Source organism: Mobula hypostoma, chromosome Y, assembly GCF_963921235.1.
Source record: "Mobula hypostoma chromosome Y, sMobHyp1.1, whole genome shotgun sequence".
Taxonomy (NCBI): domain Eukaryota; kingdom Metazoa; phylum Chordata; class Chondrichthyes; order Myliobatiformes; family Myliobatidae; genus Mobula; species Mobula hypostoma.
Window position 1 is genome coordinate 3,134,962 of NC_086130.1, and position 15,094 is coordinate 3,150,055.

The 15,094-nt window shown below is 41.5% G+C and overlaps 1 protein-coding gene across 1 annotated transcript in view; it reads right to left on the bottom strand.

Moving 5' to 3' along the window:
* The window catches only part of LOC134341073 (small ubiquitin-related modifier 1-like), a 31,436-nt gene that overhangs the window by 2,842 nt on the left and 13,500 nt on the right, over positions 1–15,094 (bottom strand). Inside the window, exon 4 of the mRNA XM_063038820.1 lies at positions 1,555–1,626. Coding sequence (XP_062894890.1) covers positions 1,555–1,626 — 72 coding nt within the window. The remainder of the gene's footprint in view (positions 1–1,554; positions 1,627–15,094) is intronic.

Below are 15,094 nucleotides of genomic sequence, written 5' to 3' on the forward strand. Positions count from 1 at the left end.
GTCCTGGACTTATTTCATAATTTACTGGCATAATTTACATATTACTATTTAACTATTTATGGTTCTATTACTATTTATTATTTATGGTGCAAATGTAACGAAAACCAATTTCCCCCAGGATCAATAAAATATGACTATGACTAAACTATGACTATCTTTGAGTGTCCTATGGACTCAGACCCCAAGATAAGAGTACAGGACTAGGGAATAAATAGTGGACATGATTATAATAGTAGTTGTGCCTTCATTTTAGCTTATTGTGTCTATGGAATTAGTAGATAATCCTACTGTTTAACTTTAACAATTATAGTTGTGTTTATTGTAATTTTTGTATAATGTGTGAAAGAGAAATCAAGGGATGAAATGTAAGGGAAGAGTTAATTGTGATTACTTCTAAGTGCATATTAAAATAAAATGTAAGTCTGAGATACAAGATGGTGTCAGTTTGCAACGTGATGATAGGCTGGAGATGTATGTGAACGCATGCCCTTGGGATTCGATAATGGTGGTGAATGTTGTCCTCTTTTCTGACCTGTTTTCTCTGTTATCGTGTCTGAACTGAAGACTGTAAGAGCTAAGTGGGTACTATTAAGGGATGAAAAAGTACTCTGGTAAGAATTATGTTATAACTTTGAAGGAATCATGAAATGTATAAAATGGGCACTTCCTTTGCGCAAGTAAGTTTTCCTTAACGCTAGGTCACGAACAATGCTAGAATTAGGAGTTGAAGATGAAGATAAGTATCTCGACAAGGTTAGAGTCCCACAGGGGGTGTGAGAGAATATTGCATGAAAGGAAGGCAGATCCATTATTCCCTCCAACATTGCAGAGATCAGCTTATTACATGGATAATAAGTATTTTGCTATTTTCTCTATCACTACCTCATTAATCATTTGTTTTCCTTTCTGTGTTACATTTGTTATAATTCTAATGCTGCTATCTTATGGCCTTCAACATTGTTTGCAACCTTTTGTTTGCAAATACATATGCAAACACTGAACTAATTCAAAATAAAACAAAATACAAATTTTAAAGCAATTTTGATAACACATTGCTGAAAAATATTACGTGGATTTTCATACACTGAAAGCCTATAATGCTTACAGTAGCAAAAAAATAGCCTTGCAAGCTAAAATCAATTTTAAAATAGTTAAAATTTAGAAATTGAATTTTTAGACAAGAAATTACTGCACAATGAAATTAATGGGATTAAAAATCTTATTCTAATTTATGTGAATGTCTGAGCCGGGAATAATTTCATGTAGCTTCATCTCAGCTTTACAAGTCACTGTACAAAGATAATGAGTCCTGCACCACGCAGAAAGTAACTTGGAGAAATTAGACAGAACCTGTTAGGCTGAAAAAACATATTTACATTAATTTTGTTTAAAGATTTTACCTATATTTGGAGTAAGGAATAATATTTAGAATACCAAATACTACTACTCTGAAATTTAAATAGATCTCCAGTGATTCTAACTCTGAAGCAACAGCTCTTCAAGGTAACACATCTTAGTTATCAATATAACATTAGAAATCTATTGCTTTCATACCTCTTTAGGTGTTTGCTGATCAGTAATCCGCTGACCTTCAAACAAAAATCGAAAAGAATTTGGGGGAACACCCTGTATAAAAAGAAGCAAAAAAATACACTATATTTGAATAAAGTACATAATTAAGAAATAATACTTGAATAAAATCAAAGTATGCCATGATTCAACCAAAGCCAGGTATTTTGTCAGTAGGGAAGTTTAAAATCAGATGGCCAGACATACTATACTTTCTCATAAAATGGGCATCTCCAAAGCTGCACTGTGTGTGACAGTTGGGGGAAAGTGAAAAAAGTCCTTGCACAGTAATTCTTCACAATACACTGCTTTATCACAAGAAAACAAACAATATTGAACTGACCACTGTTTAGCACTGGAGTATCAATTATGATTTTATTTTAAGTGCATATAAAGGAGTGTAATTCAATGTTTCCTTTAAATTGTTAATATCACAGGTCGTTGATACTAACACACCTTGATCTTCTGATTTATATTATGATTCTGATTATCCATCATTGATGCAACATCAAGAATTCTACCAAATTTCAAACTCACAAAATTACAAATTGCAACTAGAAAAGAAGAAATTTAAATAGAACAGAGCTGTCTAAGTTTTGTTGCTGAATTACATTGCCCCATGTAATTACTGCACTGAGAAGTGGCAGATGGAGTTCAACCTAAAAAAGTGTGGGGCGATTAATTTTAAAAGTTCAAATACGATGGCAGAATATAGTATTAATGATAAGACTTGGCAGTGTGGAGGATCAGAAGGATCTTGGAGTCACAGTCCATAGGACACTCAAAGCTGCTGCGCTGGTTGAGTCTCTGGTTAAGAAAGCATACGGTGCATTGGACTTAATCAACCGTGGGTTTGACTTTAGGAGCCGAGAGGTAATGTTGCAGCTATATAGGACCCTGGTCAGACCCCACTTGGAGTACTATGCTTAGTTCTGGTCACCTCACCACAGGAAGGATGTGGAAAGGGTGCTGAGGAGATTTACAATGATATTGCCTGGATTGGGGTGCATGCCTTATGAGAATAGGTTGAGTGAACTTGGCCTTTTCCTTGGAGCGACAGAGGATGAGAGATAACCTGATAGAGGTGTACAAGATGATGAGAGGCATTGATCGTGTGGATAGTCAGAGGCTTTTTCCCGGGGCTGAAATGGCTAGCATGAGAGGGCACAGTTTTAAGGTGCTTGGAAGTAGGTATAGAGGAGATATCAGGGGTAAGTTTCTTACTCATAGTAGTGAATGAGTGGAATGGGCTGTCAGCGATGGTGATGGAGGGGGTTACGATAGGGTATTTTAAGAGATTCCTGGACAGGTACATGGAGTTCAGAAAAATAGAGGGCTACGGGTAACCCTAGGTAATTTCTCAGGTAAGGACATGTTCGTCACAGCATTGTGGACCGAAGGGCCTGTATTGTGCTGTAGGTTTTCTGTGTTTCTATATACTGAAAGTGGCAAAGAATTTGCACAACTCTGATTTAGTACAGATCCACAATCCCTTATCCGAAATTCTGAAATCCAAAAAGCTCCGAAAACTCAGGTGTGACGTGGCAGCACTAGCAGAGGCCACCAGACGTCAGTTGTGTCTCAGTACTCGTACTGGTCACACGTGCATTTGCTGTTCGCTGATATTTTGTGTTCACTGTTGACTTTGTGTTTAATTTCACTGTGAAAATGTCAAAAGGAGCCACAGATACCCCTATGGGTAACAATGAGAAGAGAAGGAAGCATCTATCATTATCAATAACACAAAGGGTGGAGGTTTTGCAGGAGCTTGATCGTGGCGTCTTACTGAAGAATATGGTGTCAGAACTACCACTGTATATGATTTAAATAAACAGAAAGACAAGTTACTGAAGTTTTATAGTGACAGTGACAGTGACAAAGAAGCCATTTTAGATAGACTTCGCAGTAACATAAAAAAAAAGAAACCCCTTACACTTACAATGATGTTGATACACTAACATTAACAAATGCTTGGCACAGACTTTGGCCTACAACGAAGTTTGATGTAAATGAACCTACAGATCAAGACTTTGAAGGATTTTGTTTCACTAACGAGAAGACGGTAATATCAAACCTCGTAACTTTACTCTAAAATGCCATCGAACCAAAGTGTAAATAAGTTAGAGGAAGCTGATATCGAAGAAATGCTGAACATTGACAATGCACCTGTTGTGCATTCCTTGAGTGATGGGGAAATTGCTGAAATGGTGTTAAATACAGATAAGCATGAAGACAGTAGTGATGATGATGACATTGTGAACACAGGTGAAAAAATCCCCATAGACGATATGGTGAAAATGTCTGATCAATTCATTGCTGGCCTTGAACAACATGTATTTATCAGTGAGCAAGAGATTATGGACATTTAGTCAGTTAAGGGGAGATTGCTTAGCCATAAACCTATGTTAAAGAGACAGACAACACTCGAATAAGTCTTTAAAATCACTGTCAGTCATAGTAGTGCTACTTCATAACTTGAGAATCCTGTTCCTGGCCCATCAGGTATCTGTAGAGTATTTAGCTTTGTTTGCCAGACGTAATGCAACTTAACTAGCTTAGTTTGAACCTGTATACATCCTAGAGTATTTATGTCATTTACCATGTGTTTGATTCAGTTCATTTGAAGCTGTATATTTTTTATGTTTCATTGAATGTTTAATAAAACTGTAATAGTATTTGTAGTCTTTATTTAACCCACTTAACTATACGTTTTGTGTTCACTGTTGACATTGCGTTTAATTTCACTGTGCCAAGGTCAAAAGGAGCGCGGATCTGGAAAACCCAGAAGTTCTCTCTCCAGCACTCGTTGTTTGAGCATGCACAGACTTTTTTCCTTGTTGTTATTTCCTAAACAATACAGTATAACAACTATTTATATAACATTTATATTGTATTAGGTATTATAAGTAATCTAGAGATGATACAAAGTATACGGGAGGATGTGCATAGGTCTGGAACTCTCCCGGGTCCTAAAGTCCACCTGCACTGAGACAGGTTAATTATCAATATAATTAACAATTTGCTAAAATCTGAAAAATTCTGAATTCCGAAATGTAACTGGCCCCAAGGATTTCAGATAAGGGATTGTGGACCTGTACACAAAATGCTGGAGGGACTCAGCAGGCCAGGAGGAATCTATGGAAAAGTGTAAAACATTCGATGTTTTGGTCTGACACCTTTTATAAGCACTAGAAAGAAAGAAAGAGAAGTTAGAGGAAGAAGAAGGGGGACTCCATGGAAGAAAGGCAACAGAGAGGAGCACCAAAGGTAGGTATGGGCAGGTAAGAAGATAAAGTGAACAGAGAAACAGAAATAGAGAATGATGAATGCAGGGGGGTGGAGGGAATAATTAGCAGAAGTTTGAGAATCAGTGTTGAATCCTTCAGCTGGAGGGTACCCAGACAGAATATAAGGTGTTGCTCCTCCAACCTGAGTGTGGCCTCATCGCAGTAGCAGAGAAGGCCATAGACAGAAATGTCGGAATGGGAATGGAAAGTATAATTTTAACTGGGTAGTTATCTTCTTTTTTCTTGTTAACAGGTCAATACTTAATCAGGACTATATTTTGGACTAGATTACTCTTTGGGGAAATTTTGCTGCATTGCAAGGATTTGACCCATTTCTCCGTGATAGTGAACACATTTCAAATATTCACCACTTAAAAGTGTTGCATCCAGATGAAATAAGATGAATTAAGTTCTCCAAATCCATACTCAGAATCACAAATAACATAGGGAAATACAAAATATACACTCAGCTGAAACAACTTTAAGAAGGTTGGAGTACCTATGTCAAAGGAGATTCTCTAAATCTGGATCTTCAGATCAATGTTACATTGAAATAAGAGAGCATTGGTAAAATGATTTAACATTTAGAATTCATTATGAAAGGTATGGAAAAACTCAAGTTTTGTACCCTCAGAAATACTAAGAAATTTAATTTAAAGGGTTAACTGTTGGCATTAGTCCCTCTAAGCCAAGGAAAGGAAACAGTGGTGTCAGGCCTCTGTTTCAATGTCCAAAAAAAAACAAAACAGCTAATTGCAGATCACAGGATTACAGAATTATCAACATCAATGGGTCTGCAGTTGAGAGGGTGAGTAGTTTCAAGTCCTCAGTATACACATCACTGAAGATTTCACCTGGACTGTACACACCACCTTTGTAGCAAAAAAAAAAGCACATCATCTCTTCCACAGGCAACTGAAGAAGTTCAGCATGGGCCCCCAAATCCTTATGATCTTCTGCAGGGGCACCATTGAGAGCATACAAAACGGCTGTATCATCACCTGGTACAGGAACTGCACCAACCTTGATCACTGGGCACCACAGAGAGTGGTATAGACAGCCCAGCACATCTGTGGATGTGAACTTCCCTCCATTGAGAACATTTCATCATCATCATCAGGTGCTGTGCCCAGTTTGCGCTTTAACTGCCATGGCCCACACACTCCTGTTTCAGGTCAAGTGGATCAATTCATTGGTAAACACGAGGAAACCTGCAGATGCTGGAATTTCAAGCAACGCACATTCATCAGGCCTAACTGAAAGAAGAGATAGTAAGAGATTTGAAAGTGGGAGGGGAGGGAGAGATCCAAAATGATAGAAGACAGGAGGGAGAAGGGATGGAGCCAAGAGCTGGACAGGTGATTGGCAAAAGGGTGTTGAGAGGATCATGAGACGGTTAGCCTATGGAGAAAGAAAAGGGGAGGGGGAAAACCCAGAGGATGGGCAAGGAGTATAGTGAGATGGACAGAAGGAGAAAAAAAAGAGAGAAAATAAATAAATAAATAACAGATGGGGTACTAAGGGGAGGTGGGGCATTAGTGGAAGTTAGAGGTCAATGTCCATGCCATCAGGTTGGAGGCTACCCAGACGGAATATAAGGTGTTGTTCCTCCAACCTGAGTGTGGCTTCACCTTTACAGTAAAGGAGGCCGTGGATAGACAGCTTACTAGGAACAGTGTTCCCCTTATCCTCACCAACAACCCCACCAGCCTCCGGTCCAACATATTATTCTCCGTAACTTCTGCCACCTCCAAGGTGATCCCACCACTTTCCACAGGGATCGCTCCCTACGTGACTCCCTTGTCCATTCATACCGCCCCATCCCTTCCCACTGATCTCCCTCACGGCACTTATCCTTGTAAGCAGAACAAGTGCTACAAATGCCCTTACACTTCCTCCCTCACCACCATTCAGGGCCCCAGACAGTCCTTACGGGTGAGGCAACACTTCACCTGTGAGTCGGCTGGGGTGACTATACTGCGTCCGGTGCTCCTGATGTGGCCTTCCATATATTGGCAAGACCCGACACAGGCTGGGAGATTGTTTTGCTGAACACCTACGCTCAGTCCGCCAGAGAAAGCAGGATCTCCCAGTGGCCATGCACATTAATTCCATGTCCCATTCCCATTCTGTCTATCCACGGCCTCCTCTACTGTCAAGATGAAACCACACTCAGGCTGGAGGAACAACACCTTATATTCCGTCTGGGTAGCCTCCAACCTGATGGCATGAACATTGACTTCTCTAACTTCCATTAATGCCCCATCTCCCCTTCGAACCCCATACGTTATTTTTTTTCTTTTCTTTATATCTCTCTCTCTCTCTCTCTCTCTCTCCTTTTTCTCCCTCTGTCCTTCTCACTATACTCCTTGCCTATCCTCTGGGCTTCCCTTCTCCCCCTTTTCTTTCTCCCTAGGCCTCCTGTCCCACGATCCTCTCATAAGCCTTTTGCCAATCACCTGTCCAGCTCTTGGCTCCATCCCTTCCCCCTCCTGTCTTCTCCTATCATTTCGGATCACCCCCTCCCCCTCCCATTTTCAAATCTCTTACTATCTCTTCCTTCAGTTAGTCCTGACGAAGGGTCTCAGCCTGAAATGTCGACTGTACCTCTTCTTAGAGATGCTGCCTGGCCTGCTGAGTTCACCAGCAACTTCTACGTGTTTTTGCACTTGAATAGCTCGTTCTGATAGTATCCTTAACATCAATATCGCGTTTCTTGTACCTTTGTCTTTCACAAAACCACATTGTTCTTTGCCTGTTTCAGCTTGTATCTTACTTTTAGCTCTTGTCATCAAAATTCTTAGAAGTATCTTGGTGATGTGACTCATTAAACTTACGGTCCTATGTAATTCACATTCTATTGCTCCAGGTTTCTTAGGAAGAGTGATAAATACTGATTTTTTAAAATCTCTTCCTGTATTATTCCAGTCTCCTAAATGTCATTGATTAAATTAGTAAGTTTTTCAATTCCATAATCTTCAAGGGCGATAATTTGTTCTATTACTAATTCATCAGACCTGCTGCCTTTGCTTTCTTCATCTTATTTATTGCATTACGAACTTCAGATTTTAAAATACTTGGACCTTCAATGTTTTTCTTAATTTCTGGTTTTTCGCCTTGATTGTCGTCAAACAATTTCTGAATATATTCAGTCCATCTGTTCATAATCTCATCTTTTTCCATGATAATGGTACTGTCCTTTGCTTTCAAACATCCACCTGAAGAACAGAGGAGCTTTTCACCAGTGATATTCTTGATTTGTTGATGTAACCTTTTTGGATCAGTAATAAGGATTCTTTCTATTTGCTCACATTCCTGGTTTAACCATTCTTCTTTGGCTTTTTGACATAAGCTTTTAACTGTTTTATCTAAGGACTTATATTCTATAGGATTTGCTTTCTTCCATCTCCTTTCTTCCATTAGATTTTTGACTTTATCTGTCATCCATTTATTCTTTGTGCTTTTTACTTTTTTAGGAATCACTGAGTTTGCTGATTCTACCAAAGCATCCCTCAGAGAGTTAAATTTCATTTCGCCATGATTGCTATCATCTTCAACAGATTCTATTTCTAGACTTTGAAATCTATTCCTTACTTCAATTGTTAATTTTTGTCTTAAGTTTTCTTCTTCAATTAATTGCAAGTAGTCAAGGGATTGTTCAGGTTTTTTAGTTTGCTTCTTTAGTTTTTTAAGTTTTACTTTTACATGATATACTGCTGGGATTATGGTCACTATTACAGTCTGCACCTGGATATGTTTTGCATTGCGTCACTGAATTTCTAAATCTTTGGTTTATAGTAATAAAGTAAATTTGATTTCTAGTGTTATCACCTGGACTTTTCCAGGTCCACAAGCATCTTGGTTGGTTTTTAAAGTAGGTATTCATAATGACCTGATTATTCATCTAGCACCATTCTACCCATTTCTCACCTCTTTCATTTCTTTCCCCAGTCCAAATTTTCCTACGATGTTTCCATCAGCACCTTGTCCTACTTTAGCATTCAGATCTCCGATGACAGTAACAATATATTGAGATTTGTATCCATTCTTTGCTTATTCAAGCTCTTCATAAATTTACCTATATCCTCATTTGTTCCATCTGTTGTTGGTGCACATGCCTATATAATTGCTAAATCAAACGGTTGTCCTCTGAATCTAACAAGGAGCACTCTTTCTGATATTGCCCAATGTCCTAAAACATCTTTTGCCATGTTTTCATCCATAAGAATTCCTACTCCATTAGTATGGGATGTTCCACAATAAAGTTGCAGTGAAATCAAAGCATTAAGTATCAAATACTGGTCTTAAGGTGTTGTACTTAAATGCACGCAGCATAAGGAATATGGTGGATGATCTTGTTGTACAGCTACAGATTGGCAGGTATGATATTGTGGCCATCACTGAGACCTGGCTAAAGGATGCATGTCTCTGGGAGCTGAACATCCAAGGATACACGGTGTATCGGAAGGATAGGCAGGTAGGCAGAGGGGGAGACGTGGCTTTATTGGTAAGAAATGATATTAAATCATTAGAAAGGGGTGATATAGGATCGGAAGGTGCAGAATCTTTATGGGTTGAGCAAAGAAATAGCAGGGGTAAAAGGACCCTGATGGCAGTTATTTATAAGCCTCCAAACAGCTGCAGGGATGTGGACTACAAATTACAACAGGAAATAGAAAAGGCTTGTCAGAAGGGCAGTGTTATGATAATTGTGGGGGATTTTAACATGCCAGTGGATTGGAAAAATCAGGTCGGCACTGGATCTCAAGAGAGAGAATTTGTAGAATGTCTGTGAGATGACTTTTTAGAACAGCTTGTTGTTGAGCCCACTAGGGGATCGGCTGTACTGGATTGGATATTGTGTAATGAACCGGAGGTGATTGGAGAGATTGAGGTGAAGAACCCTTAGGAGGCAGTGATCATAACATGATTGAGTTCACTGTGGAACTTGAAAAAGAGAAGCCGAAATCTGATGTGTCGGTGTTTCAGTGGAGTACAGGAAACTACAGTGGTATGAGAGAGGAACTGGCCAAAGTTGAGTGGAAAGAGACACTGGCGGGAAAGACGGCAGAGCAGCAGTGGCTGGAGTTTATGTGAGAAATGAGGAATGTGCAAGACAGGTATATTCCAAAAAAAGATGAAATTTTCGAGTGAAAAAAGGATGCAACTGTGTTGACAAGAGAAGTCAAAGCCAAAGTTAAAGCAAAAGAGAGGGCATACAAGGAAGCAAAAATTAGTGGGAAGAGAGGGTTCCGGAGGACTGGAAGATTGCAAATGTCACTCCACTATTAAGAAGGGGGCAAGGAAGCAAAGAGGAAATTATAGACCTGTTAGCTTGACATCCATGGTTGGGAAGTCGTTGGAGTCGATTGTCAAGGATGAGGTTACAGAGTACCTGGAGGCATATGACAAGATAGGCAGAACTCAGCATGGATTCCTTAAAGGAAAATCCTGCCTGACAAACCTATTGCAATTTTTTGAGAAAATTACCGGTAGGCTAGACAAGGGAGATGCAGTGGATGTTGTATATTTGGATGTTCAGAAGGCCTTTGACAGGGTGCCACACATGAGGCTACTTAACAAGATAAGAGCCCATGGAATTACGGGAAAGTTACATACGTTGATAGAGTGTTGGCTGATTGGCAGGAAACAGAGAGTGGGAATAAAGGGATCCTATTCTGGTTGACTGCCGGTTACCAGTGGTGTTCCGCAGGGATCAGTGTTGGGGCCACTTCTTTTTACATTGTACATCAACGATTTAGATTATGGAATAGATGGCTTTGTGGCTAAGTTTGCTGACGATACGAAGATAGGTGCAGGGGCCGGTAGTGCTGAGGAAACGGAGAGTCTGCAGAGAGACTTGGATAGATTGGAAGAATGGGCAAAGAAGTGGCAAATGAAGTACAGTGTTGGAAAGGGTATGGTTATGCACTTTGGCAGAAAAAATAAATGGGCAGACTATTATTTAAATGGGGAGAGAATTCAAAGTTCTGAGATGCAATGGGACTTGGGAGTCCTCGTACAGGATACTCTTAAGGTTAACCTCCAGGTTGAGTCAGTAGTGAAGAAGGCGAATGCAATGTTGGCATTCATTTCTAGAGGAATAGAGTATAGGAGCAGGGATGTGATGTTGAGGCTCTATAAGGCACTGGTGAGACCTCACTTGGAGTACTGTGGGCAGTTTTGGTCTCCTTATTTAAGAAAGGATGTGCTGACGTTGGAGAGGGTACAGCGAAGATTCACTAGAATGATTCCGGGAATGAGAGGGTTAACATATGAGGAACGTTTGTCCACTCTTGGACTGTATTCCTTGGAGTTTAGAAGAATGAGGGGAGACCTCATAGAAACATTTCAAATGTTAAAAGGCATGGACAGAGTGGATGTGGCAAAGTTGTTTCCCATGATGGGGGAGTCTAGTACGAGAGGGCATGACTTAAGGATTGAAGGGCACCCTTTCAGAACAGAAATGCCAAGAAATTTTTTTAGTCAGAGGGTGGTGAATCTATAGAATTTGTTGCCACGGGCAGCAGTGGAGGCCAAGTCATTCGGTGTATTTAAGGCAGAGATTGATAGGTATCTGAGTAGCCAGGACATCAAAGGTTATGGTGAGAAGGCAGGGGAGTGGGACTAATAGGATAAAATGGATCAGCTCATGATAAAATGGCGGAGCAGACTCGATGGGCCAAATGGCCTACTTCTGCTCCTTTGTCTTATGGTCTTATGGTCTAATAAATTAGTGTTTTATTTCTAATTTGACATGTTCCAGCACCTATCCAATGCACCTCGCTAATTCCCATGATGTTAATCTTTAGTCTTTCCACTTCATTTATCAGATTACCTAATAGACATAGACATAGAAAATAGGTGCAGGAGTCGGCCATTCGAGCCTGCACCGCCATTCAGTATGATCATGGCTGATCATCCAACTCAGAACCCTGTACCAGCCTTCCCCCCATACCCCCTGATCCCTTTAGCCACAAGGGCCATATCTAACTCCCTCTTAAATATAGCCAATGAACTGGCCTCAACTGTTTCCTGTGGCAGAGAATTCCACAGATTCACCACTCTCTGTGTGAAGAAATTTTTCCTAATCTCGGCCCTAAAAGGCTTCCCCTTTATCCTCAAACTGTGACCCCTCGTTCTGGACTTCCCCAACATCGGGAACAATCTTCCTGCACCTAGCCTGTCCAATCCCTTTAGGATTTTATCTCAATAAGATCCCCCCTCAATCTTCTAAATTCCAATGAGTATAAGCCTAGTCGATCCAGTCTTTCATCATATGAAAGTCCTGCCATCCCAGGAATCAATCTGGTGAACCTTCTTTGTACTCCCTAAATGGCAAGGATGTCTTTCCTCAGATTAGGGGACCAAAACTGCACACAATACTCCAGGTGTGGTCTCACTAAGGCCTTGTACAACTGCAGTAGTACCTCCCTGCTCCTGTACTCGAATCCTCTTGCTATGAATGCCGCATACCATTCGCCTTTTTCACCGCCTGCTGTACCTGCATGCCAACTTTCAATGACCGGTGTATAATGACACCCAGTTCTCGTTGCACGTCCCCTTTTCCTAATCGGCCACCATTCAGATAATACTGACTCTCACAGCTATCTGGACTATTCCTCTTCTCACCCTGTCTCTTGCAAAAATGCCATCCCCTTCTCGCAATTCCTCCGTCTCCATCGCATCTGCTCTCAGGATGAAGCTTTTCATTCCAGGACGAGGAAGATGTCCTTTTTTAAAGAAAGGGGCTTCCCTTCCTCCACTATCAACTCTGCTCTCAAACACATCTCCCCCATTTCACGCACATCTGCTCTCACTCCATCCTCCTGCCACCCCACTAGGAGCAGAGTTCCCCTGGTCCTCATCTACCACCCCACCAGCCTCCGGGTCCAACATATTATTCTCCGTAACTTCCGCCACCTCCAACAGGATCCTACCACTAAGCACATCGTTCCCTCCCCTCCTCCCTCTGCTTTCCGCAGGGATCGCTCCCTACGCGACTCCCTTGTCCATTCATCCCCCCCATCCCTTCCCACTGATCTCCCTCCTGGCACTTATCCTTGAAAGCAGAACAAGTGCTACACATGCCCTTACACTTCCTCCCTTACCACCATTCAGGGGCCCAGAGTCCTTCCAGGTTAGGCGACACTTCACCTGTGAGTCAGCTGGGGTGATATACTACGTCCGGTGCTCCCGATGTGGCCTTTTATATATTGGCGAGACCCGACACAGACTGGGAGACCGCTTTGCTGAACACCTACGCTCTGTCCACCAGATAAAGCAGGATCTCCCAGTGGCAACACATTTTAATTCCACATCCCATTCCCATTCTGACATGTCTATCCATGGCCTCCTCTACTGTAAAGATGAAGCCACACTCAGGTTGGAGGAACAACACTTTATATTCCGTCTGGGTAGCCTCCAACCTGATGGCATGAACATCGACTTCTCTAACTTCTGCTAATGCCCCACCTCCCCCTCGTACCCCATCTGTTATTTATTTTTATACACACACTCTTTCTCTCACTCTCCTTTTTCTCCCTCTGTCCCTCTGACTATACCCCTTGCCCATCCTCTGGTTCCCCGCCCCCCTTGTCTTTCTCCCCGGACCTCCTGTCCCATGATCCTCCCTTTGCCAATCACCTGTCCAGCTCTTGGCTCCATCCTTTCCCCTCCTGTCTTCTCCTTTCATTATGGATCTCCCCTTCCCCCTCCCACTTTCAAATCTCTTACTAACTCTTCCTTCAGTTAGTCCTGACGAAGGGTCTCGGCCTGAAACGTCGAATGTACCTCTTCCCAGAGATGCTGCCTGGCCTGCTGCGTTCACCAGCAACTTTGATGTGTGTTGCTTGAATTTCCAGCATCTGCAGAATTCCTGTTGTTACCATTCAGATAATAATCTGTTTTCCTGTTTTTGCCACCAAAGTGGATAACCTCACATTTATCTAAATTAAATTGCATCTGCCATGAATTTGCCCACTCACCTAACCTATCCAAGTCACCCTGCATCCTCTTAGCATCCTCCTCACAGCTAACACTGCCGCCCAGCTTCGTGTCATCCGCAAACTTGGAGATGCTGCATTTAATTCCCTCGTCTAAGTCATTAATATATATTGTAAACAACTGGGGTCCCAGCACTGGGCCTTGCGGTACCCCACTAGTCACTGCCTGCCATTCTGAAAAGGTCCCGTTTATTCCCACTCTTTGCTTCCTGTCTGCTAACCAATTCCCTATCCATATCAATACCTTACCCCCAATACCGTGTGCTTTAAGTTTGCACACTAATCTCCTGTGTGGGACCTTGTCAAAAGCCTTTTGAAAATCCAAATACACCACATCCACTGGTTCTCCCCTATCCACTCTACTAGTTACATCCTCAAAAAATTCTATGAGATTCGTCAGACATGATTTTCCTTTCACAACTCCATGCTGACTTTGTCCGATGATTTCACCGCTTTCCAAATGTGCTGTTATCACATCTTTGTTAACTGACTCTAGCATTTTCTCCACCACCGACGTTAGGCTAACCAGTCTATAATTCCCCGGTATCTCTCTCCCTCCTTTTTGTAAAAAGCTGGGTTACATTAGCCACCCTCCTATCCTCAGGAACTAATCCAGAATCTAAAGAGTTTTGAAAAATTATCACTAATGCATCCACTATTTCTTGGGCTACTTCCTTAAGCACTCTGGGATGCAGACCATCTGGCCCTGGGGAATTATCTGCCTTCAATCCCTTCAATTTACCTAACACCACTTCCCTACTAACATGTATTTCGCTCAGTTCCTCCATCTCACTGGACCCTCCGTCCCCTACTATTTCCGGAAGATTATTATGTCCTCCTTAGTGAAGACAGAACCAAAGTAGTTATTCAATTGGTCTGCCATGTCCTTGCTCCCCATAATCAATTCACCTGTTTCTGTCTGTAGGGGACCTACATTTGTCTTAACCAATCCTTTTCACATATCTAAAACAATCTTTTTCTTTTCACATATCTAAAATTATGAATTATGAGGTCAAGTCCCTTTTGAAGGCTAGAGCTGCGGTTTTTAGGTCCTGGGATAGCATTCGCTACACGGAATCTATGCTTCAACTCCGGAAAGCCATTAAGGGCGCCAAGAAGCAATATCGAGCCAAGTTGGAAGCCCAGGCTAACCAGAGGGATGCCAGTAGACAACGGCAGGGTCTAAATGAGATCACTGGGTGCAAAGAAAAGCTTGGGAATATCAATAACTGT